Raw genomic sequence first — 24746 nt, 5'->3', positions numbered from 1 at the left:
GTGCTTTCTAATCCCCTCACCTTCCCCCTTATCCTTACACCCCCTCTCATCTAGCAACCTTCAGTTTTTCCTCTATGTCTCTGAGACTGTTTCTGACTAGTTTGTTCATTTATTCTTTTCTTTAGATTCCACATATAAGTGAGATCATGTGGTATTTGTCTTTCTCTGTCTGACTTATTTCACTTAACATAATGTTCTCTAGGTCCATCCATATTGTTGCAAATGGTAAGATTTCATTTTTCTTTATGGCTGCATAATACTCCATTGTATAAATGTACCACAGTTTCTTAATCCAGTCGTCTACCTATGGGCATTTCGGTTGTTTCCATGTCTTGGCTATTGTATATAGTGCAGCAATAAACATAGGGGTGCATAATTTTTTTCGAATTAGAGTTTTGGGTTTCTCCGGATAGATACCTACGAGTGGAATTGCTGGGTCATAAGGTAGTTTCATTTTCAGATTTTTGAGATACCTCCATACTGTTTTCCATAGTGGGTGCACCAATCTGCAATCCCACCAACAGTGCACAAGGTTCCCTTTTCTCCACATTCGCGCCAGCACTTGTTGTTTGTTGATTTATTGATGATAGCCATTCTGACCAGAGTGAGGTGGTATCTCATTGTGGTTTTTATTTGCATTTGTCTAATGATTAGTGAGATTGAGCATTTTTTCATATGTCTGTTTGCCATCTGTATGTCCCCTTTAGAAAAATGTCTCTTCATGTCCTCTGCCCATTTTTCAATTGGGTTGTTTGTTTTTTTGGAGTTGAGTTGAGTGAGTTTTTAAATAAATTTTGGATATTAACCCCTTATCGGATATATCATTGGCAAATATCTTCTCCCATCTGGTAGGACCCCTTTTTGTTTTATTGATGGTTTTCTTTGCTGTGAAAAAAAATTTTTAGTTTGATGTAATCCCACATGTTTATTTTTTCTCTTACTTCCCTTGCCCAAGGGGATATATCAGTAAAAATCTTACTCTGGGTAATGTCTGTAAACTTTCTTCCTATATTTTCTTCTAGGAGTTTTATAGTTTCAGATCTTGCATTTAAGTCTTTAATCCATTTTGCATTTATTCTTGTATGTGGTGTAAGGAGGTGGTCCAGCTTCATTTTTTTTCATGTGTCTGTCCAGGTTTCCTAGCACCATTTATTAAATAGACTGTCTTTACCCCACCGTAAATTCTTGCTTCCATTGTCGTAGATTAAATGACCATACAGGCATGGATTTATTGCTGGGCTCTCTATTCTGTTCCATTGATCTATGTGTCTGTTTTTATGCCAGTACCATGCTGTTTTGATTACTGTAGCCTTGTAGTATAGTTTGATGTCAGGTATTGTTATACCTCCCACTTTGTTCTTATTTCTCAAGATTGCTGAGGCTAGCAAGAATTAATTTCTGAAAACCCACGAATGAAATCCATCCCATTTGCTGATCAGATAGCCCCAAACCACCACATTAGCCATTTTTGTCCCATACCGTCAGGACCGTAGTTTCGGAACAGTATTCAGCATATGTGGACAGCCGCTAGAACCCAGGTGATTCAGAACCAATTTCTAGTGCCGGTTTATTTCCTATTTATCCTGGTACAGCTGTGATGTCATGTTCCTGATGAGTTGGGATCAGGATAGAGGGCTCCTGAAATCTTTAGAGGCTCAGTTCATTGCCACGTTTCTGTTGCTTATGGGTCCATGTTGCCCAAGAGTGCTAGACTGGAGGTGTGGACACATGTCATGTTATACTGATGGGCTGGGGAGGGTACAGGGCATATCCATCATGGAAGTCACCCGATTGCCTGTAGGACACAGTGATGACATGATGGTGAGGGAAGGTGCGAGGTATCCAAACGGCCACCTGCCTTGGGACTAGGCAGGGGCTCATTCAATGCAGAAATGGAACCAAAAAGAAGGCGGCAAGAGCCCTTCCCGTCCACGCGTCCGCTGAGGTGCCCACGTCTCTCCAACAGCCTTGCTGACAAGTTGCCCTCTTCGCTTGACCATGAGCTCCAGGAGGCGCCTGACTGGATGACGGGTCCTCAGCCCCAGGCAGTTGGCTCCGGCTCCAGCAGGCTCCGTCAGGATTGGATGAAGGAATGAACAAATGACTGAATGGATGAGTGAATGGTTTATCCCCAAGGAACTTCATGGATTAGCTCTTCCTAGGAGCCTCTGAATTTTAAAAGAAAATTCTTGGGGGTGAAAGTAATAAAAAAGAGAATTTTTCCATAACGGCGGACTTTCAGGCAGCTCAGGGGAGAGGTCTGGGGATCACTGGGAGAGTCATTCTGTCATTTTAAGCTGTAATTTGGAGAAAAACATGTTTTTGGAGACCTCATAATTGGCCGTTATTCATCAGAGTTTTAGAAATGTAAAGTCAACATGTCTTAAAAGAGTTGTACTTGGCCCCGAGGCCACCCCTGCCTTTGTTCCAGTTTGCCTTTTGCTACACTGTGACTCCTGACTGTCTGTTAGGAGGGGCCTGGGAGACCCATCTCCTGGGGTGCAGGTGTGAGGGCTCCTGCAGCTGCGTTTACATAGACTTTTCTAGGTCAGCTGAGTTGCCTGTCTCAAAGGGTGACTCTGGGGGGGTCAGCTGAAGGCTCTCGGGGATGCTATCCTGTCACTCCCTGTCAGATCCACTGTATTGGAATCTGACCATCCGCCAAGGCCCAGCCGGGCTGCCCCCTTCATGATGCCCACCTTCGCTGGCCCCCTGCCTGGCCCCCTTCCCACCCCCACAGCCGGCTTCACTCATGGCGCACACCACCAACCCCCCTTGTACTGCAGTGTTTGCTGGGGTGTGAGCTCCTTTCTAGACTGTGGGAGAGCATACCCTGCCCTTCCTGAGGGTCGTCCAGAAGCACCTTGCACTGGTTCAAACTGGGGGAAGGGAAGGAAGGGAGAGAGCCACTGTCCTTAGAGGAGAACCATGACGAGTCCTTGTTTTAAAATGTCATTCACTAGAAAATTTGAGTTCAAGTAGGGCCAACAGATCAGGAGACAGTTGTCATTGAAAAGGTAGTTTATTACTCAGCATTCTTAAGAGAAGGGACATGCCACGCCATGGGGGCCACACAGGGAAGCACCAGCGGTGGCCAGGAGGTGGGGGGATGTGGGCAAGAGCCTTTGTTGTGGTTTCCATGGGGGTGGGGGTGGGGCAAGATAGACAGGCTTAAGATCAGCTAGTCTGGAGTTCACTGGGCTCTGGGGCATAGCGCTGTCCCCAGTCGTCTGGTACCTGGCCCTGGGGTGGCTAGTGGCCTGGGGTATGAGCGCCCAGTAAAGGCGTGGCTGGTGGTGTGAGGTCTGGATTGGCTGGCTTGCGTTAGAAACGTGTGCTTGGTGGCAAGTTGTTTATTATCCCTAGGAATTGGCTAAACCTGGGGGGTGGGAGGGAAAGCGGGTAGTCCCCCCAGGGTCAGCAAGGCCCCAGATGTCAAAGCACCAGGATACAGAAAATAAAAGCCTGGTGAATACAGTCCTAGACCTTTGGAACATGTTTCTTGTTCGGGATGCCCAGGGTGTGCTCTCGGCCGCCTGACCAACCTGTGTCTATTCCCTGCATCTGGCTTCCTGCACTGTCCATTAGAGCTGGACCAGGTGGGGTCTGGTGGGGATGTCAGATGGAAGACTCACATAGGATCAAAATTTCCAGTGTCCTTCTGGGGAGCTCTGGATGCCCTGGCTGGGAAGGGGGGAGCGGGGTTCCTGGGAAAGCGCTCTTGTTATGGAAGCAAGTGTCCTCCCTCAATATGCACATCTGTCATGTTTGGGGGACAGTCTTTCCAGGTAGCTGGGCTCCAGGAGCGGTGGGGCATTTCCCAGGAGGCAGAGAGTCTGAAGGCTGCAGGTTGCTAACCCATGAGGCAGGAGACAAACCTTGGAAAAATATGTACACCTTTTAGTTCAACTTCTGTGGACAGGTACTTTCTGATACAAGTACTGTGATATTCACAATTCTCATCCTCACAAACAAGCGTGAGAGGCAGAAAGGGCTCTTATTACCAATTCCATCCCCTTGTGACCCGGAAGCTCGGGGAGGTCTGCGCATCCACCAGGGGAGTGGGAGGTCCCAGCCGGGTCTGTGGGTCCCCATTTAGAGCGCTCTCACCACCTATCTGCCGTGGAAGGGCAAAGACGAGGCCAAACCTCTTAGTCCAAATGCTCTGGTTTTCAGTGCAAAACACCCTCTGGCTCCAACAGGAGATAATTTTGCAGGGACTTCGGCAAAGGTAACAGGGGGACCAGGTGAAAGCACTTTTTGCCAAACCATTTGCGAATGGCACAGCGGCAGAGATGCTGCAGACAGCGGGGGCCGTGGGCCACGGCAAAGAGAGACTGGTAGAAAGTCCGGTGCATCTGGAAAGGAAGGCAAGCGAGCATCAGCTGGTGCCCGTGGCACCCACACTCATTCTTCTCCTAGCCGGAAGTCACAGCAGGCCCTTCCAGGCCCCGCGACAGCTAGAAGCCACATGAAAGGGAGAATCTCTGCTGTGCATGAGGCGTCCTCCAGTAGGAGGGTCTGTACACTTTCCTGCGGAGTCCCTGGGAACTCTGTCTTGGGAGATTTCAGAAAACACACGTCATCTCCTTCAATTCTGCTCTGCCCCACTTCTTTGCACAGTTGCTGATCAGCAATGTGCACAGGGCTCCAGTCAATGAAATACGAACAGGAATTTTCTAGAGGCTTCTGGAAAAAAATGCTCTCACTCTTTCTTAACGGAGTCATCTGCAGACCTCGTTGGGTATGGCAGTAGTGCCTACAGCGCCTCGGTCATATCTGACACACGGGAGCCACGACCTGTGGATCCAGGAGGCCCCATGGCCAGCCCTGCTGTGGACACGGGGTCCTCCAGCCCTGCCATTCCTCACGTCAGCCTGGGTCCGTTTCTGCTCCTTGCAGCCAAAAGCACCCCAACTATATACACTACAGGCTCTGAGCTGTGTGATTACTGAGCCTCCAGGAGAAAAACCGAAATCCTCAAACACGCCCCTAGTGGCCTTTTCTTGTTCCTTCTTCAGATGCTTATTTTCACATGAATATTAGTGCAGGATGCCTCACGTTAGGTGAGCAGAAACAGACAATTCTGCACTCACGGGGGAAGGAAGGGCAGCCCCTTCACCTGAAATACTTCTTCTGGAATCACCTCCTTCCAGGATTCCGACACGCGGAGCTGAGGGTAAGAGTTGAAAAGGACCTCAATGACCGCAGGGGCCGGCGCGCAGGTTTTCAGCACCTGGTCAGACACGGGGAGACCAAGTTTAGGTTGACTGGGTTTGGGGTCTAAGTGGGGACAGGGTGGGGAGATATGGAGGTGTGTTTGGATCCCACTTCTGCCACTTCCTGGCTGTGACCTCACTATGCCTCAGTGGCACAGGGAACAGTGGCAATCACAGGAATAGTACAGTGGGATTGTTGTAGGGCCATATGAGGTAGGTCACAGATAAGCACAGACAGCACTGGGCAAGGGGACCTGTTCTATCGCCAAGAAAAGTCTGGGCAAAGAGCTTCCCAGGGGGCTATGCTGATGGCTCTGGAGAGCTGCTCAGAGGTAGGCATGAGGTTCTGCCTGCAGGACGGACATCTGGCCCGAGGACGGTGTTCCCAACTTCTCACCTCAATTTTCTAATATGTCAGGACATTGGGGGAGAAGAATTGCTCTGCTGTTGGGTTTCCTCTTAACTCGGCCTTTCCGTTTTATTTTCACAGTCCCGACTGTCAAAGGATTCCTATTTTCTTTGCAAATTTAGAATTCAAATCCATCAGCTTCATCATAAAGATGGGAACACTTTGCTTTTTGAAAATAAACGCTTTTGTTGTTGTTAAGGGGAAATTTGCACACAAAACTAGACCCAATAGTACGATAAACTCCCATGTACTCACCATCATCCCACGGCCAACCTGCTCCATCCACACTCTCAGCCCCTCTAATATTATTTTAAAGCAAATTCAATGCATTCTATCATTTCATCTGTAAATATTTCAGTGTGTCTCTTAAAGGACACCTTAGAAGAAACACAAACACAACATCACTGTAATAGTTTCTCCGTGTCACATAATATCTAGCCAGTGTTTAAATTCACAAATTTCTCTTAAATGCCATTATATTAAAAAATAATTTGTTTCTTTGAATAAGAATCGACATAAGTGAGATTAGTTGGTATGATGTATTTTTAGATCTCTTGTGTTTCATGTGAGTTATTTGTTGAAAAAACTAGGTATTTGTCCTGTAGAGTTTCTCACTGTTGGGATTTTGCAGATTGTATCCCTGTGGGGTGTTTTGAACACGCTGCTCTCCCTTGGCTTTCTGTAAATTAGCAGTTGGGCGTGGAAGCTTGATCAATTCACCTTTGATTTTGGGGAGGGACAGGGCAACTTCACAGTTCTCTATTTCTGAGGTTTAAGATTTACTAAGTGTTGTAAAATTGTTCTTCATATTTTTGGGTTGAGCACATTGAGTTCAAACAGTTTTTCGAAGACCAGGCACCAAATACGTACAACAGGTAAGAGTCCGAACCAATAGCTAAGCCCAGCCTGCACCATGTCACTGGGGCTCCCTGAACACAAATCGAAAAAGGTATTTAAATCACTCAGTATGTTTGCTCCCTTTATAACTTCCCCAGATTCTTTCCACAATAAAATCCCTCTAAAACGCAGGAAAAAAAACCCCAAATTTAAAAAATTCATATTTCTTTGTTCAGAAATAAACCCTATTAACATTTTGTGTATAATAATGTTTTATACAGTTAGACAAAAAATTCATATATGTAACAGAAATGGGCTAATACTTTGCATATTTTGGAAACTTGATTTTTGTCCCTTCAAAATAGATTGTGAATAAAAATTACAAAAGAGCATCATGTTAGTGGCCATCTCTATAGTGTTTCCATTTTTTTTCATTGATTTGTAAGTACATGTTATTTATTAAGTTTATTTTTCAGGTAGACAATCATTTTGGCAAATAATGATATTATCTCCTCCTCAATACCAGTTATTTCTTATTTATTTTTCTTGTCTTCTTACATTGGCTAGAGCTTTAAAGTTCAATGTAAAACAACAGTATTGATAGCAGCCATCATCATCTTATCCCTAAGTTTTATAGGATTGTCTCAAATGTTTCACCATAAATATAATCTTGGATATTAGTTTCAAATAGATAGTCTGTTCTAAGTTGAGGAAATATCTTTCTATTCCTAGATTACTACTAATTTCAGGATTTAATTTTATTTTTTGCCTTCTTTAAACTAAGTTAGTACAAAAAGATTTTCCAACATTGACCCATTCTTGCCCTCATTAAGCAGAGTCTATTTGGCTATTCTTAAAAATATAATGGCAGGTTCAATTTACTAAGATTTTGCATCATGTTTAATAACTGAACTTAGTTTATAGTTTTAGTTTTTTTGAGCTATTTTTTTCAGGTTTTAATATCACTTTATGTTAACTTTAGTAAAACTATCTGAGGAAAGTTCTATCTTTTTAATACTGCAGAAGATTTTTAAAAGTAGGTAATTATTGGAATTAAGAAGGCATGACTGATCTTGCATTGACATTGTCTAAAGCTGTCTTTTAATGGCAGGCAATATTTTGATATTTTCAATTTCTTCTTTGGTTACTGGCATATTTTGTTTTGATTTCTTCTTGAATCAATTTCATTAGTCCATATTTTCCTGGAAAACAATCTTCATTTTAAAGAGACTTAGCATTGCATATGTATCAGTCAGGGTTCCAGTATGAAACAGATGACATATTTGATTCAGGATTATTTCAGGAAGGTTTTCTGATGCAGGGCTGTTTAGCCAGGTGTACTACAAGGGATAGCGCCTCATCGTAGAGTTGGTAGCAGTGCTATTTCGACTCCTGGGCCTGAGGGTGGAGAGTGGGGTGGGGTGGGCTATCTTACTGGAGGCAGTGATCCTTGGTGGGGTACACACAGCCAGCCTGAAATGGGGGGGGCAAGAAAATACATCCTCTGACCTTACTCTCTCTTTCCCTCCTGTTCCTGGGAGTCTGTACTGGCCAAACCCAGCAAGATGGAGGCCAGTGGCCTCATAGGTGTGTCCATCTGTCTCTGATATTTTCACCATATTTAGGAATAAACACCTTTTCTCATTTGAAATTAACTGTACTTGTATTTTCAATGTTTTTTCTTGTTTAGTCTTGTTGGAATTTCATCAAATTGTTTTTTGTTTCAAGAAATCAGCTACTGGATTTTTAAAAAAGCTTTTTATTAAAAATATAGTTAACATCCAATATTATATTAGTTGCAGGAGTACACCATAGTTATTCAACATGTATATACCTAAAGAAGTGATCACCATGGTAAGTCCAGCAACCATCTGACACTGTTCCATGCTGTCACAATATTATTGACTATATTCCCCATTCTGTACATTACATCCCCATGACCTATTTGTTTTATACCTGAAATTTGGATCTCTTATTCCCCTTCACCTTTCCCACCCCTTTTTAATGTTTCAATTATAGTTGACATTCAATATTATTTTATATTAATTTCAGGTGTACAGCATAGTGGTTAGACATTTATATAATTTAAGAAGTGATCCCCATGACTAGTCTAGCACCCACCTAGCACCATACATAGTTATTACCATATCACTGACTATATTCCTTATGTTACATCTTATATCTCCATGACTGTTTTGTAACTACCAATTTGTACTTCTTAATCCCTTTACCTTTTTCACTCTGCCCCCAAACCCATCTATCACCCCAATAAATCTAGTACCCATCTGACACCATACATTTATTACAATATTATTGACTACATTACTTATGCTGAACCCTACATCCCCATAACTACTGTGTAACAACCAACTTATACTTCTTAATCCCTTCCTTTTTTTCACCCACATACCCATCTGGCAACCATCAAAATGTTTTTTGTATTTATGAGTTTGTTAATTTTGTTCTTCAGATTCCACATATAAGTGAAATCACATTGCATCTGTCTTTCTCTGTCTGACACTCCACTCAGCACAATACCCTCCAGGTCCATCCACACCATTGCAGATGGCAAGAACCCATTTCCTTCCAAGGCCAAGCAATATTCCATTGCATATATGTACCACTTCTCTTTATCCATCCTTCCATCAGTGGACACCCAGGCTGCCTCCACATCTTGGCCATTGTAAACAATACTGCAATGAACATATGGATGCACAAATCCTCTTGAAGTAGCATTTTGGATTTCTTTGGATAAAGACCCAGAAGTACGATTATTGGATCCTTCTTTGTCTCTTGTTATAGCCTTTTTTTTTTTTAAGTCTATTTTGTCTGATATGAGTATTGCTACTACAGATTTTTTTTTTCATTTCCATTTTCATGAAATATCTTTTTCCACCCCTTTACTTTATGTGTGTGTCTTTTAATCTGAAGTGAGTCTCATGTAGGCATCATATGTAAGGCTTTTGTTTTCTTATCCATTCAGCCCTCCTATGTTTTTAAATCAACTTACATTGAAAGTAATTGTTGATAGACATGTAGTTATTGACATTTTATTATTTATAATTTTGAGTTTTGTTTTTCCATCTTAAAGAAGTTCCTGTAAACTTCCTTGTAATACTGGTTTGGTGGTGAGGAAGTCCTTTAGCCTTTTCTTGTCTGGGAAGCTCTTTATCTGTCCTTTGCTTTTAAATGATAGCCTTGCTGGGTAGAGTAATCCTGGTTGTAGGTCCTTGTTTTTCATCACGTTGAATATTTTGTGCCAATTCCTTCTGGCCTGCAAAGTTTCTGTTGAGAAATCAGCTGACAATCTTGTGGGAGCTCCCTTATAAGTTATCAGTTGCCTTTCTCTTGCTGCTTTCAGGATTCTCTCTTTGTCTTTAGCCTTTGCTATTCTAATTATAATGTGTCTTGGTGTGAGCCTGTTTGGGTTCATCCTGTTTGGGACTCTCTGTACTTCGTGGATCTGTATGTTTATTTCCTTTGCCAGGTTAGGAAAGTTTTCAGTCATTATTTCTTCAGATAGGTTTTTCAATCCCTTGCTTTCTCTCTTCTTCTTCTGGTACCCCATGATGACAATATTGTTACACTTTTGATGTTGGCCCAGGGGCCCCTTAAACTATCCTCATTGTTTTGGATTCTTTTTCCATTTTGCTGTTCTGATTGGGTGTTTCCTGCTACCTTGTCTTCCTAATTGCCGATTAGATCCCCTAATTCATCTAGTCTGCTGGTGATTCCTTCTAGTACATTCTTCATTGCAGTTATTGTATTCTTCACTTCTGACTGGTTCTTTTTTATGGTTTCTATGTCCTTTTTTTATGCTTGCTACCTCTCTGTTGAAGTGCTCACTGACTTCCTTAGTTCTTCAGTTCCTTAGTTCTCATTAAGTTCCTTGAGCATTCTTATAACCATTGTTTTGAACACTGTATCTGGTAGGTTGCTTGCCTCCATTTTATTTAGTTCTTTTTCTGGAGTTTTCTATTCTTCTTTCATTTGGATTTCTCTCTGTGTTTGTTTCTATGTATTAGGTAAATCTGCTATGTCTCCCAGTCTTGGTCCAGTGGCCTTATGTAGTAGGTGTCCTGTGGGGCTCTGGCAGTCTCCGTGGTGACCTGCTCCGGATGCTCCAGGAGTGTCCCTTGTGTGGGTTGTGTGTGCCCTCCTATTATAGTTGAGCTTTGATTGGTATTGGTATATCATGGGTGGGATTGACTCTCAGGGGTCTGGCCATGTCCACAGCTTATGGGCTGCTGTGAAGGGGGCTTACCCCACTGAGTGGGATTTGTCCCATTCGGCTCTGGTGCCTGTTAAGACTGCCCTTTGTATGTGCCATTTGTGGGAGTAATTGGGTGGTGCTCTGCTATATTCTGAAGCCAATCTCCAAGTTTGTTGGTTCTGGGGCCTCTTGGGAGGGGTTCCGGTGCAGGCCCAGGTCACCCTTTGCCTGTGACCAGCCAAGGACTACCTGGTAAAAGCTACAGTGAACTGTAGTTGTTTGCTGCCTGTGCTAAATCTGGAGGTGGGTGGGAGAGGCCATACTGAGAACCGAGGACATCTATCACCGGTACTGGACCTGTGGTAGCTCCACAAAAAGCCAGGATACTCTAAGGCCTGCTGCCACCTGCCAGCTCTCTTAAGGTTCAGCCACTGATAAGGCCTCGTGCAATAAGCAAGTTGGATGAGGCAGGGTCTCAGGGAGTCACTAGAGTGGGAAGAATTGTGGTCACCAGGTTAATGTACACTCTGGTGTGGTGCCAGTGCTGAGCCTGGAGCTACTCAGCAAGTCTCAGAGCACACATGGGTGTGTAGGACTGATAGTTTTCCAAGAAAGAGTGGATGCAGCTGGGCTGGCTGCTCTTGGAGAAAGTGCCTCCAGCCCTAGGGGAATTGGGTGGGGCGGGATCCCAGTGAGTTAGCAGGGTGGGGCTGCGGAGTTTACCAGACCAATCAGATTCAGGTTTGGACGTCAGTGTAGGGGCTGGGCTCAACACAGCAAAGATGGTGCCCACCTGATGGCTGCATGGGAGGAGGACTTCCTCACAGGGAAAATGCCAATTGTCTACCAGCTCTCGCCTGAAGCCACATACCTCAGTCTGCCCCCACTATGTGTCCAGCACCCCCACGAATCACCATCCCTCCACTGGAGCACAAGGTGAGTGCCTGCAAGCAAATGAGTCTGTGCGCGGGCCGTTTAAAAGACGTCTGGGTTTCCCGCTGCCTTCTGTTGCACCCGGGTGGTCGGACTCTCCACTGTTTTTCACAGCCATTTGTAGTGGGAGCCCCTCTTCCCGGCACCAGTACTCCGGGCTGGGGGGCTTAGTGTGGGACTGGGGGGACCCTCGCTCCTCCAGGGGGAAGCTCCACAGCTGAGATATCCCTCCTGATTCTCAACCACTACATGCAGGTGTGGGGCCCGTTCTGCATCTCTGTCCCTCCTACCAGTCTCGTCGTGGCTTCTTCTTTATAGTTATAGGACTTCTGTTTGGCTAGACTTCAGATGGTTCTCCAGGTTGATTGTTCTATAATTTAGTTGTAATTTTAATGTGTTCATGGAAGGAAGCAGGCACGGTGTTTATCTACTCCGCCATCTTGGATCTCCCTCGCTACTGGATTTTTTTAAATCAGTTTTCTTTTAAAATATTCTAATCCATAAGTTTTTGCCCTCATTATTATTGATACCTTTCTCTGTTTCTCTTTCTAACTCCTTGGATTGACTGCTCAGCTGATTTAGTAACATTTTTTTCCCCTCAAGTCATCATAAAAGCAACTTTTTAAATGGTGTGGATTTTCCTTTGAACAGACGTATGGTCATTGCCATAAGTTTTGAGGTACAGTGTTCTCCCTGTCTTTCTTTTTAAAATAGTCTGCAATTAAATAACTATTGATGCAGTGGTCATTTGGGAATGTGCTATGCAATTTTCAAAAGGTTAAGTTATTTTTTCAAATGAACTTTTTGCTATTAATTTTCTAGTGTGTTGTATTATAGCTTTAAATAATGTTTGCTTTCGGAATATTAGAAGTTGTACTGTTTGCTGGTTTCAAAGTTCAACATGTATTTGTCACATTTATGATTTACAGCTTCTACACTTTTTTTGCCCACTTGATTTGTAAAAGACTGAAATATGAATTAAAAATCACCTAGAATTATTACATTTTCAGTCAGTTTCTTCATTTTAACATAATCTTTTTTTGGCACGTAAGGTTTATAATAGTTATCTCTTCATTATGGACTGTATCCTTTATCAGTATCATATGAATCTCTTCTTCCTTGCATTTTGTGTATTTCCCCGGAATTCTTCTATGTTGTGTATTGATATCAAAATATACTCTTTTTTTTAAGTTTGGTTTTGTTACAATTATTTCTGCTCACTCTTTGATTTAACCTTCTGTTTTAAAGTGTTTCAGAGTCTCTGTACTGGTAAGAGGGTAGTTTAAGAAATTTATATTTATTATTATAAATAATCTATTTAGTCTTCTATCTCATTTTATTCTTTATAATTTTTTACACCACTTGTTTCCTTTGTTGTCTGATTTCTATTATACAGGTTTGTATTTTGTTTGTATTTATCTTTTATATTTTGGAAGTATATATTTTAAAATTCTACTAGTGGTTACTTTAAAAATAAATATTAACCTATATTTATCTAAATATCTAAATAGTATCTTTTGTGTCCTAGATGTGCCATTCATCCCTTCTTCCACCTCTCTCTCTCTTAACCAATTCCTCTCCCTCCTTAATAATATCTGGCGTTTTGGTTCCAGATCATGATTATTACAAAATCATATTTTGTTTATATCTCCTTTGGAATTAATTTTGGTGTTTGCATTTAGTTTTACAATGTGACTTACAATTATTTTAAGTTGTTTCTATGTTAACTGGGTTGTACGCTCACCACCTGTCCATTAAGCCATTCATTCCATAGATATTTACCGAGCTCCTACTAGAAGCCAGGAATTGTGTTAGGTCTGTGTGATGTGATGCCAAGCCCCGCCTTCAGAGAATTTTACAGTCCCAACAATATGGTCTCAAACACGTATAATAATATAAAGGTACCATGGTCCTATGCTGGGGGAATGACAAGGTGCTAGAAATGGTATCTAACTCAGACATGGGTTTACAAAGGGGTGGTGAGTTGGTCAGGGAGATTTCTGGAAGAAGTGACATTCCAGCTAAGGCCTGAGTATGGAATAGGAGTTACAAGGTATGGAGAGTTCTGAGGACAAGAGTGTTCTAGGTGGAGAAAACATTTACCAAACTTAGAAGGTGTGAACCAAAACCTGTTGTTGAGGGCGTGGAATTTGACATGAGGTGGAGTGAGATCTGAGGCTGGAGAGGAAAGCAGTGTCAGATCATGAAGAGTGTTGTCTGCCATGACAACAAGGCTGGACTTTCTCTTGAAGGCACAAGGAGACCTTGCGAGGTGATGGATGGATGAGTGACAGGGTCAGGTTTTAATTTTAGAAGTATCGCGATGGCTGCAAGGTTGAGAAGAGCTTCGAGGCACCATTTTGGAGGCAGAGAGCCCAGTTAGGAGAATGTTTCTGCAATTTAGGGGAGAGATTGTGGTGGCCTACACTCAGTGGGTGGCAGTCAGGGTGGAAAAAAGAGAAAGAGTTTGAGAGCTATTTAGGAGGTGGAGAGAGTGAGAGAATCTGTAGGTCGAGTTTCCCATTCCTGAGACAGACTTTCCCGTCATCCCTTTGTCAGTTGGAGAACATCCGTCATTTACAGCACAGCCTCGCCAAACTGCCCTTTCCAGAGCACAACGGTCTGGCTACATCCAGTGGTCAGCACTCCTCCTCACCTGGGTGCTATCAGCCACATGTGTCACAGTTAATCATGGGCTCTACTTTGATACATTCTTCACTCGGCTTCCAGGAAGCCACGCTCTTATTTCATCATCTCTCTCACTGGTTTGCTCCTACTCAGTTTCCTTGGCAGCTTTCTCAACTCTCCATCTTCTTGATGTTGCAACACCCCTGCATTCAGTCCTCATTCCTCTTCTTTATTTACTCTCACTCCTTGGTGATCTCATCCAGTTCCCTGGCTTTAAATACCATCCATATGTCACTGACCCTCAAAAGTATATTTCTAGGGCGGTCAAACCTCTCTCTCAAACCCAGGACTTGAATATCCAACTGCTTAGTTTGTATCTCCACTTGGCCGTTATCTCACGTTGAACATACCAAACACCGAACTCCTGGGTCTCCCCCAGACCCTAAGCTTTCTCTACCCATAGCCTTCCCCATCTCAGATGGTGGCAGACCCATCCTTTCCATCTCTCAGGCTGAAAGCATTGGAGTCACTGCTGACTCTTCGCTTTCTCTCACATCCCACATCAGATCTGTGAAGGCATCCTGTTAGCTCTACCTTCAACATACATCCAGAATCAGACCACTTCTCTGGGACATCCTCGCCACCATCACCCCTCACATGGGTCGCGGCAACAGCCTCCTAACATGTCTCCCCTCCTATTCTCCTCCTCCTATTTTCTCACCATGGAAACCTATCAAATGTCAGTCAGGCCGTGCCACTCCTCTGCTCAAACTCCTCCAATGGCCAAAGTCCTTATAATGTCCTACAAGACCCCACGCCGTCTGTGACCTTCCTCCATCTTTCTGATCTCATCTCCTACTACTGTCCCACTTACTGTCTCCACCTCCAGTCACACTGGTTCCCTTGTTCTGCACACTGGTCCAGCTTGAGGGCCACACTGGCTGCTCGTCTGCTGGACGGCTCTTTCCGCAGAAACCTGCAGAGCTGATTCCCTACCTCTCTCAAGTCTTTACTCAGAGGTCACCCACCCTAAGTACCCTACTCAAAACTGCAGCTGTCCCCCACCCCACTTCTCTCTATAGTCCTTATTACTTTATTGTCCTGTTTACTATGTTCGCTGTTTACTGTCTCTCTTCTTCATTAGAATGTAAGCTCCATGAGGGCAGGGTACTTTTTTTCTCATCTGTTCACAAATATATCTTATCACTTAATATGTTGCTGGTGCTCAACACATTTTGTTAAATAAATAATCGAATAACTAGAAGTATGTTTATTCTTTTCAAAAATGCATTAGGAAGGCATGTTTTAGGAACTCTTCATATCTAAAAGTGTCTTTCTTTTGCCATCCTTGTGAAAGCTATCGTGGCTGAGTATAGAATTCTAGCATCCAAATGTTTCCTTTAAAAATCTGTAGATGATACTTCATTGTCTTAGGATAAATCACATCAGAGAGATCTGAGTCCAGCCTGATTTTTATTTCTTGAAGCGGTTTTTTGCTTGGATACTTTGCAAGATTTTTCCATGTCTTTTAAAAAATTTGTAATTTATTCATTAATTTATATTTTTTATTTATCGTTGGTAAACAATATATTCGTTTCAGGTGTACAACATAGTGATTCAACATTCGTATACCTTATGAAGTGCCTTTTTAGAACATTTTTGCTAGAATGTGTGTAGGTATGTGTCTCCCATCATTAATTTGCAGAGAACATCCACTCAACTCCTGTAAGTTAAGACTTTGTGTGCAGCTAAGTTTGTTTCTATTATGTCTTCGATTGTTATTTCTGATCCATTTGTTCTAAGCTCTTCTTCAGGAACTAACATCACGTGTCTGTGGGTTGGTGCTCTCCTCTGTCTTTCATGGCCATCATTTTCTCTTTTAGTTTCTTGGCTTTGTTTTTTTCTTTTGCACTTAAGAGCTTCTATTTTTTTTTTTTTATTTATTTTTAAGGAGGGCACAGCTCACAGTGGCCCCTGTGGGGATTGCACTGGCAACCTTGGTGTTATCAGCACCACACTCTAGCCAGCTGAGCTAACCAGCTGCCCTGCACTTTAGAGCTTTTAACATTAGTCCTTTGTAGTGAACCCTGGGGCTGACTTCCCAACGTGCCAGATGGTTACATTAATCCAGTCAAGGTGTCCCATCCTCTTTGACATTTATTGGTTTGGGGAAGGGCAGGTTTAAGCCAGGTGGGGACAATGAAACACAAGGAAGGACTTCCTCAGGGCTTCCATAAAAAAGCAGCTGCTTGGCCCAGTTTTTGCTGGAAGCCATCTCGTGACCAAGAGTGGAGGCATTTTGAGGGCAAAGCTGATTCACTGAGGCTGGAAAGCATATGGTTCCGTGATGACGTCACTGAGACACAGGAACAGCCAGTGCTGAAGCCTGCTCTTCCTCTGTGCTTCTTGTTACGTGAGATATGAGGGAGGCTGGAACCACATCAGGGGCTGCCCAGAGGGGGCCGTGACTATGAAGAGATGCCATATGGGGGTGTTGGAGCCATGGAGATGCAGGTGCTCAAGGCAGAGAAATAGGAGGCGAGATACCTTGGCTTCTTTTTCCCGCCACATTCAATTTCCCATGGTGTCTCCCTTGGCTGAACCCGGCCAGAAGCCAGCTGATATGGGACTGTGTTAGCTTGAAGGTGCGAACTGCACTGCCCCCACGCCCTCGGGACACAGGGACAGCAGGACTGATGTGAGGACACGCAGGCAAACAGTGCAGCACCCTCGTTTCTGTCACTGATTTGATTCTTTTTCTTATGAATCAGTTCTGTCTTTCACTTCCTTTACTGTGTAATCTATTCTACCCTGTGCTCTTGCTTTCTTTGTCTAAATTTATCTACTCCATTTTCCTTTTCATGTCGTTCTATTGACTTCTCATCATAACCTGTGCTGTTTTAGGGACTTAAAGACTATGTCTTTTTGTGCTCCATAGAGGATGGCACACACAGAACACAATTTCTCAGATTTTCTTCCGGATTTTTGATGAGAAGTACAGACTTCCCATTTTCTGGATGCTGTCCTATTTTCTTTTTCAGGTCCTTTCCTCCCTCATAAACCCATTTATTTTTCTCTTTAATCATCTTTGCCTAAGGTGAGATCCAGACACGAGGTTTGTCAACATGCAGGGGAGTCCATGGTCCCATTCTCTGCCTACTCACGAGAATGTGGAGGGGCAGGTGAAGTGCAGGAAGGCTGGAAGGTGTGTTTCCAGTTTGTACATTCACCTGGGGGACCTGCACTCTGCCAGGATGCCTTTTCTTCTGACCTTCCTCCCAGACTTCCACTGCTCTGCACCTGGGTTCCTCCTGTCCCCCTTTGCACTTCACTGCACCCCCCAGAATGCAGTGCATCTCCACAAGCGACCCCTGCTGCCTGGTTGACCCTTAAAACATTTCTTTGTAATGTCTGCCTGGTTGCCTTAAAACTTAGGGCAGTGAGCAGAGGAGCCTGGCTCTTCCAGACTCAGACATGAGGTCATCTTGTTCTTGGTGCTGTGGATTTGTTTACCTCCGTCCCTTCCTCCCTTCCTCCTTTTCTCCCCTCCTGTTGTCCATATCTTTGCAGATATCTTAGTACAAAGGCTGGAACAGCTGACCTTTTAAAATTAGTAATCATATTCATATTGTACGAATTCCCTGGTCCCCTCCCTACCCCAAATTTGTTTTTCCCCCAATCCACTACTGTCACAAAGTCAGCCTTAAGTGGGCTTTAGAGAAAGAGGGAGACAGAGTGGACACAGGAGACTGAGCTGCAGAGGGAGAGCCAGGCGGGCGCGCGTCTTCCCGCCCCTGCCTCGTCCAGCCTTGGCTGCTCCCTGCACAGTGTGCTCTTGACATGTTGAAATGTCTGGCTCACACCAGCCGCCATTAACACGCCATTTCCTAGAGCACGGCAGTCTCTGATTTCAATCATTCTCCTTCTGTGATGGGAGAAAACCACGCTGTTAAGTGAGGGCTCACACTGGACCCCCCAGATCTAGTCTGGTTACATATAGATGGTCTCCTAGGTGATGCTTGCTTCCCCAGGCCTTCCGCAGGCTACCCCTGACCCTCCAGGGACCCTCCCACTGGCCCTCTCACTTCTCTCTACAAAACGTTAAATGGTTCCCAGTGACTGCCTGCAACACGGAGGACTCCCTGCCCCTTCCCCCCAAGAGCTGCCCTCCATCAGCAAAAGCGCCGTCCTCAGGGGCCCCTCCTCCCTGGGTCACAAACTGTGACAAAGCCTTATTGCCTGTCTCTGGGAATTCATTTCCTGTCTCTCTTCTGTTCCACCTCTCTGGGGCTCCCTGGCCCTCCCCAATTCCTCAGCTCTGTGCCCCTTCATGTTTGCCAGGCAGCTGGCTGCCTCCATTATTTTTACGCCAACACAGTTTAAAAATCTCCGCTCCTCCTTGCTGTCTGTGGAGGAGCGGCTGCCACATTATTCTGACATGCTGATGTCATTAGAGTTCACGAGCACTCTCTTCAGCTAATGAGGCGGCAGAAAGAAAATTAAGGGGAAAAATCACACAGGCACATTGCTCTGTATGTAGATGGAGAAATAAAACAAGAGCAAGAAAAAGAGGCAGGCTTTTTAGGAGAGCCCCCTCCCCCCTCCCTCTGGGGACGGGGTGCACATGGCTCTGTGAAGACAGGAAATGGAGACCTGGTTTTTGACTACTGCTACCCCAGGATTTACCCACTAAGAAGCCGGTTTTCCTGGGGTAGTGTGAAGTCGCTTTACCTAATTCTGGAATTAGGTGAAAAGAAAACACGAAAACTTTACGTCCATCCGTATTTTCAGCATGCTCAATGCCCAGAAGGTGAGGCAAGACCAGAACTTTGCAGATGTTTCTAGAGTGATCTGCCATTCTTGCCATCAGCCTGCATTGCCCCTCCATCTGCATCCCTCACCTGGATTGCCAGCAGTCTGTGGTTTTCCACTAGTGCCTACCCCAACATGTTCTCTGCACTTGAGCAGAGAAATCATCCCGAAACTCTCCTTTGATTATGTCACCTCTCCTGCTTACAATGGTGTAATAGAGTCCCCTTGTTCTCAAGACAAAGGCTCAAACCCTTAACAAGGGCCCTGCCTAGCCGTCCAGCCTCAACTGGCCTCTTGCTGTTTCCTTTTCAGCTACTGGGTCACCTTTCCGACTACACGTGTCACAGTGCTGCTTCTGCCCCAGGACATTTGCCTGTACCTGTTCCTTCTGCCTCAGATGGTTTCTCTTCCCCTCTTCACACAGCTAAGGCTTCAGCCCTCAGATCTGGGCTCACTAAACCTGTGCTTGGCGGAGCCTGTGACCATCCCCCAAGCCAGGTGGAGCCCCCTATGTAGCACTTTCAAGAAGGCGACGGTCCTTGGTGTGTTTGGTTGTCTTACCCTCCTGACCAGCAGCTCCATGAGGGCAGGCAACATGCACACTCCTGTTCAACCCTAACTGCAGCACTGAGCACAGCAGAAATGTTTGTTGAATGAATAAGTGCTTAAGGGACGCTCGCAGGAAGCACAACCTATGTGCTGTCCATTGCTGTCCCTGCACCTCCCCACTCTTGGGCAGCGAGTTGGAATATTTACAGCTGCCAGCATGTGCATTACCACTGGCTGCTGCCGGCCTCTGCCCTGTAGGTAACAGAAGTGTCTCTGGGAAAGGGCACAAAACCAGGGACAGGGTTGGAGGCACTAGAATGTGTTAACCACACCAGCTGACTACAAATGAGAAATGCTCATGGAAGGGGGTCCCTTTATATACCAAGGGACAAATAAAGCTGGCCCCTTAATCTGAGCGTGAGGCAGGGTGGCCCCCAAATGAACACGCATGGAGAAGGCAAGAGAGAGCAGGGTCTGAGTCCCGGGCTGTGGGGATCTGGCCTGGTGCTGCTACTTTCCAGCTCTGTGACTTTGGGTAGATCATGTCCCATCTCAGAGTGGGGCAGGACTTAACCCTTTGCAGTGCCAGCATTGTATTCTGGGGTCCAGCCAGGAATACGCTCTTCAAAGACGTGGGCTGAGAAAAGTTGTAAAAAGATAACATGGGGCTTCATTTTTGTTTCGTGAATCCATCTTCCAGGTGAGGCGCAGAAAGGGAGAGACCAGTGAGCAAAGCCCTTTCTTCCAGACCAAGCATGCAACCCACAACGTGAGCTCGTGGCAGCGGCAGAACTCCTTGGGACCCCATTTCTGTGTGTGTTCCTCTGCCCTCCTGCCTGCTCCCCTCCAGGCGGCTCTCTTCCACCTGACCTCACAACTTCCAGAATTCAAACCTGGCCGCAGCCTGCCACGCTGCTTGCCCCTGCTCCGGCGCCCCTATATCTGACTCCGATGTTAAGCAGAGGTCAGCCGGGCACAAAGGCCTGGCATTGTCAACATGCTTGCTTCCCAAGCAGTGCCCTCGCTTTGATGTTTGCCGCAGAGCACTGTGCATGGCGCTTGGCGTCCGCCTGCCGAGGTGACGGTGCCTTTGTCCGGGCATGGGGGACTGTGATTTATGTCATGCGCTCGCTGTGAAACCTTTTGCCTCAGTAATTTTGAGCTCCGTGGGTGTCTCTTTACATCTATTTAAAGCATGGCTGCTGCCCACGGACGGCGTGCTCTGTGACATTCCCCAGTGCCCCTGTGTACGCCTCGCCACGGCGCAGAATCTCGCCTGCGGTGCATCTCTGTGGCCCGTTTCAGTGTGTTTGCTGCGTGCTCCACGGGGCTGCTGAGCAGAGTCGGTCGGTCCCTTTGATGTTGTGTGTGGTGATTAGACCCCTTCCCTGGTGGAACACTTGCAGGGGGCCTGGGTGGGGGAAGATGCTTGGGCCGGATTTCCAGAGTATTTGTCCTGGTTGTCCTGGGGCCAGGCTAGAACATCACAGGTACTTGTGCTTTTGCTCAGAGGACGCTCAGTGTGGTTCATGCGTTCCCCACCGCAACCTGCTCCCGGCCAGGAGTGCCGTGGGCTAGCGGCTGCGGACTGCAACAACACTCGGTGGGGCGCCCCCTAGAGGTGTGGTCGTCCTCAGCACCAAAAGCTGGGATCCCTGTCCCCAAGGATTTAATGGCAGGCGGCGCGCCCTGGAGTTGCGGGAATCTCCTTCATACTTTCCCCACTGACTGAGGTGTGCCGGTGCGACTGCTATGTGTAGGGGAGGTGACGACGGGCAGTGTGTTTGGTGACAGCCTCAGAGTATTAAGATTTCTCAGGAAACTCCAATTCCTTCCACAGCTGCTGGGAGATGCATTGTTACTTTTCAGGGCCTCTTGCCCCTGTAACAAACTGCCCCTAAACCGAACTCGCACCCCCACTGACGGTGCTCCCTTCTTGTGTGGCTGACACGGGCTAGGGCCCCTGAAGGAGAGGCACTGTGCCTTGTCCTGCCCGTCAAGGTCAAGGTCGGCGAATTCCCACAGCTCTGGAGACAGAGCTCACGTGCTAGAGGTCCTGTCCCCAGGGAGGGTGCCCATGGGCTGCGCCTTGGGAACTCGGGCACAGATCACTCAAACTGATTGACTTCAAGGATCACTAAGGGTTATTTCTAGTCACTACTGAAATATATCGACTCTTTTTCTTTAAAAGAATTTGCCCCCGATATTTTTCACTCGTGGCCCATCTTGTAAAGCCTCGTTTATGTTTTTATTCTTTATGCAGTTTCACATGATGAGGGCTGACGTGTGCATCTTGGTTTAAAGCACACTGTGGGAACTGCAGGAGCAGTGGGTGGGCCTTGTTTCCATGTTATAGGTCGATAAACCAAGGCTGCTAATATTGGTAAACGTTAAAGTGCAAATTAGGGCTATAAAAGGTGAGTGTTATAGAATATAACATTGCTAGCATTTCTTCCCTTTTGAGAGCCCACCAAATTGACATCACTGCATTGGTAGGGTGCCGTGAGAGAATTGCTCAAAGCTGGTGTGAGAGTTATCTCAAGACACTTTGTCACAATGTTTGTCAAGTAAAGAAACGGAGTTGTCTGGGTGGATTTTCCACTTTTCAGCTCTGTTTTTACAGGCGCAAATTTTACTCTGTATGCATCTGTAATACAGACTTAGCATCTGAGAGAAATGTGTGAATCTCACCACCTCAGACCACCTCGAATACTGTCCTTTTTGGGTAACAGCCTTTCAACTATTTGTTCAAAATTTATCAGGTCAAAGTATGTCTCTTGCCTACGACTGGTGAGGGGGATCATTTTTAAACTAAGCACACCCAATTTTACATCTAACAGAGTGACTCCCTTTCAGCAAATTCTTTTGGGAAGGACAATCTCTTACTCCAACCATTATTTTCAGAACTTTTCTTTTGGAAATGTTTTCCATCTTTTGAGTATTTTCTCCGATGAGAAATCGTTATTCTTCCTCTTTATTATTTCAGGCTAGATCTGACTCGTGGAAAAAGTGACAAGTTGCTCAGAGTCAAGTCTGCAAAGGGGGGCTGAGGTCCCTGCACAGCCCTGACCCTGGACAGAGCACCTCACTTGGGTGAAACCCAGGGAGAATGAGAACGTTACCTGCCTGGTGTTTCACAGGAGTGCAGTGAGGGCCGAAAGAGGGAAATTTGCAGACCTGTAAAGTGCTGTTATTAACCTCATATTTAAGATTGGGGATTGGGATTGGGTAACAAGAAACTGATTTTCATTGTTCTGAAAATTACACCAAAAGATGAGCTGCCGAAATAATTTCAGCCATGACAGGTGTGCAGGTGCAACCGTGCTATGTGCAGGCGAGGCGACGACGGGCAGGCTTTTTGGTGACAGCTTCAGAGTAGTCATCAGAATAACTGCCTGGCATCCCCAGGTGACTACTTTGAAAGCACACACTCAGGCATGCTTGTTGACACCCCAACCTCTTAATTTTCTAGTGACTCTAGCGGGAGGCTTCCAGGCTCCGGCTCCTCAAAGCGTAGTCCCACGACCAGGAGGCTTGTCTTCGCCTGGGAGCGGTTAGAAATACAGACACTCCCACTTAGACCCTTGGCATCAGAGTGTGCAGTTTCACAAGTCCCCAGGGGGTTTCTGGGACCCTGGAAGTTTGAGAAGCGCTGCGTGCCACCAAGCGGCAGGCCAGGTCCCTGCACGGCAAAGCTCAGTGTGAGAGGTCCCTTGGCCACCTCTTACCTTGAGGAAGGCGTCAGGCCACACGGTGGGGGAGCCGTGGTTGAGCAGCTCCCGCACGGCGTGCTGCGGCGCGGCCTGGGCCAAGCAGGCGGCTGTCTGTAGCACGCGGCCCAGCGGCGAGGCGCCGCCGTAGTCGAGCGCCGCAGGGTTGGCTCCGTGCTGCAGCAGGAGGCGCGCCAGGCCGGGGGGCGCGTGGCCGCAGGCCTTGTGCAGCGGGCTGCGCTCGTCCTCGTCACGCGCGTCCGCCGCCGCCCCGTGTTGCAGCAGCAGGGCGCACAGGCGCAGGCAGCGCGCGTACTCGTCGGGCCGCCTCGCCGCGCCGCACGCGGTGCTCAGAGCTGTCTCGCCACGGCGGTTCCTCGCGTCCACGCGCGCCCCGCGGCCCAGGTAGAGGCTGGTGTGCTCGTCCAGGCCGCGCTGGGCCGCCACGTGCAGCGGTGTGTCCCGGTCAGTGCCGCCCGTGCGGTGCACCGATGCGCCGTGCTTCAGCAGTGCCTGCGCGCACCTGCGGGGGAGGCTAAAGCTGGTCACCGGCCCAGGCAGGGGCGGACACTCGATACCCACATCCCGCCACCCCTACCCACCACGCCCTGGCTGCTGTTTATGGGCCTTTGGACACCCCACGGGTGACTCGTCTCCCTGAAAGAGCAAGGTGGCCGGAGAGGAAGGGCTTAAGCTCAGATCTGTTTTGCTCCAGCTACAGGAGTTTAAACTGAGCTGAAAAAAAGAAAAGGAGATTATGGCGAGTGGTGAACAGAGCTGGGAACATCTCCTAAGAACCCACGTGCTCAGTAGTAAAACTTATGAGTAATTCCTAACTGCCTGGTGCCACTTTGGCAGGTAATGTGGTTCAAATGACAGTGCTTGAAGCACTCATCACTTGGGCTGTTTGTCACACGTGGCAGTTAAGGGAGGGCCTGGGAATCACGATTCTAAGGAGGGTCCCTTAGACGTGCATTCTTTCTCAGCCGGTATGTACCGTGTCTGTAAACTGCTCAGCTTTGGCGATGGAGTGACAAGGTTTGCTTTGGTCCCACAGAGGGAATCAACCCAGCCCTCATGGCACTGACAGACTGGCCCTGGGTTGCCCCTCAGAGCAGGAAGCATGCGTGGGACACACAGCCACGCCTAACTGTGGGAGGACCTTGGTTTCAACCAGACCCTCCAGAACAGACTGTAGATTTTGGCTGTACCCAAATTCCCCAATGGTCTCCTGGGGGTTCTGGGCTCCCATGGAAGACTGTGGGCCCCTCCCATTGATGGGAGTCTTCTGTTGCGTCCAGATCCACCAACTGGATCTCAAGACTGTCCTCTCCTCAGGGCCTTGTCCACACCTGGGAGAATTCTAAACACCTCAGCCTGCGACGGCAGGCTGCTGGCCAAGCTGCGGGACCTTCGGGCCTCAGACACCGGTGCGA

General features: G+C 46.5%; 1 protein-coding gene across 1 annotated transcript in view; it reads right to left on the bottom strand.

Annotated features, from left to right (window-relative positions):
- Positions 1–3047: 3047 nt before the first annotated feature.
- Positions 3048–24746, bottom strand: part of ASB18 (ankyrin repeat and SOCS box containing 18) — a 58143-nt gene continuing 36444 nt past the window's right edge. Inside the window, exons 4-6 of the mRNA XM_033111556.1 lie at positions 23329–23833; positions 5123–5236; positions 3048–4358 (exon numbers count right to left, since the gene is read on the bottom strand). Coding sequence (XP_032967447.1) covers positions 4173–4358; positions 5123–5236; positions 23329–23833 — 805 coding nt within the window. The 3' untranslated portion in view covers positions 3048–4172. The remainder of the gene's footprint in view (positions 4359–5122; positions 5237–23328; positions 23834–24746) is intronic.

This window comes from Rhinolophus ferrumequinum, chromosome 8 (assembly GCF_004115265.2).
Source record: "Rhinolophus ferrumequinum isolate MPI-CBG mRhiFer1 chromosome 8, mRhiFer1_v1.p, whole genome shotgun sequence".
In the NCBI taxonomy this organism is placed as follows: Eukaryota; Metazoa; Chordata; class Mammalia; order Chiroptera; family Rhinolophidae; genus Rhinolophus; species Rhinolophus ferrumequinum.
This window is presented reverse-complemented; position numbering and strand designations above follow the sequence as displayed.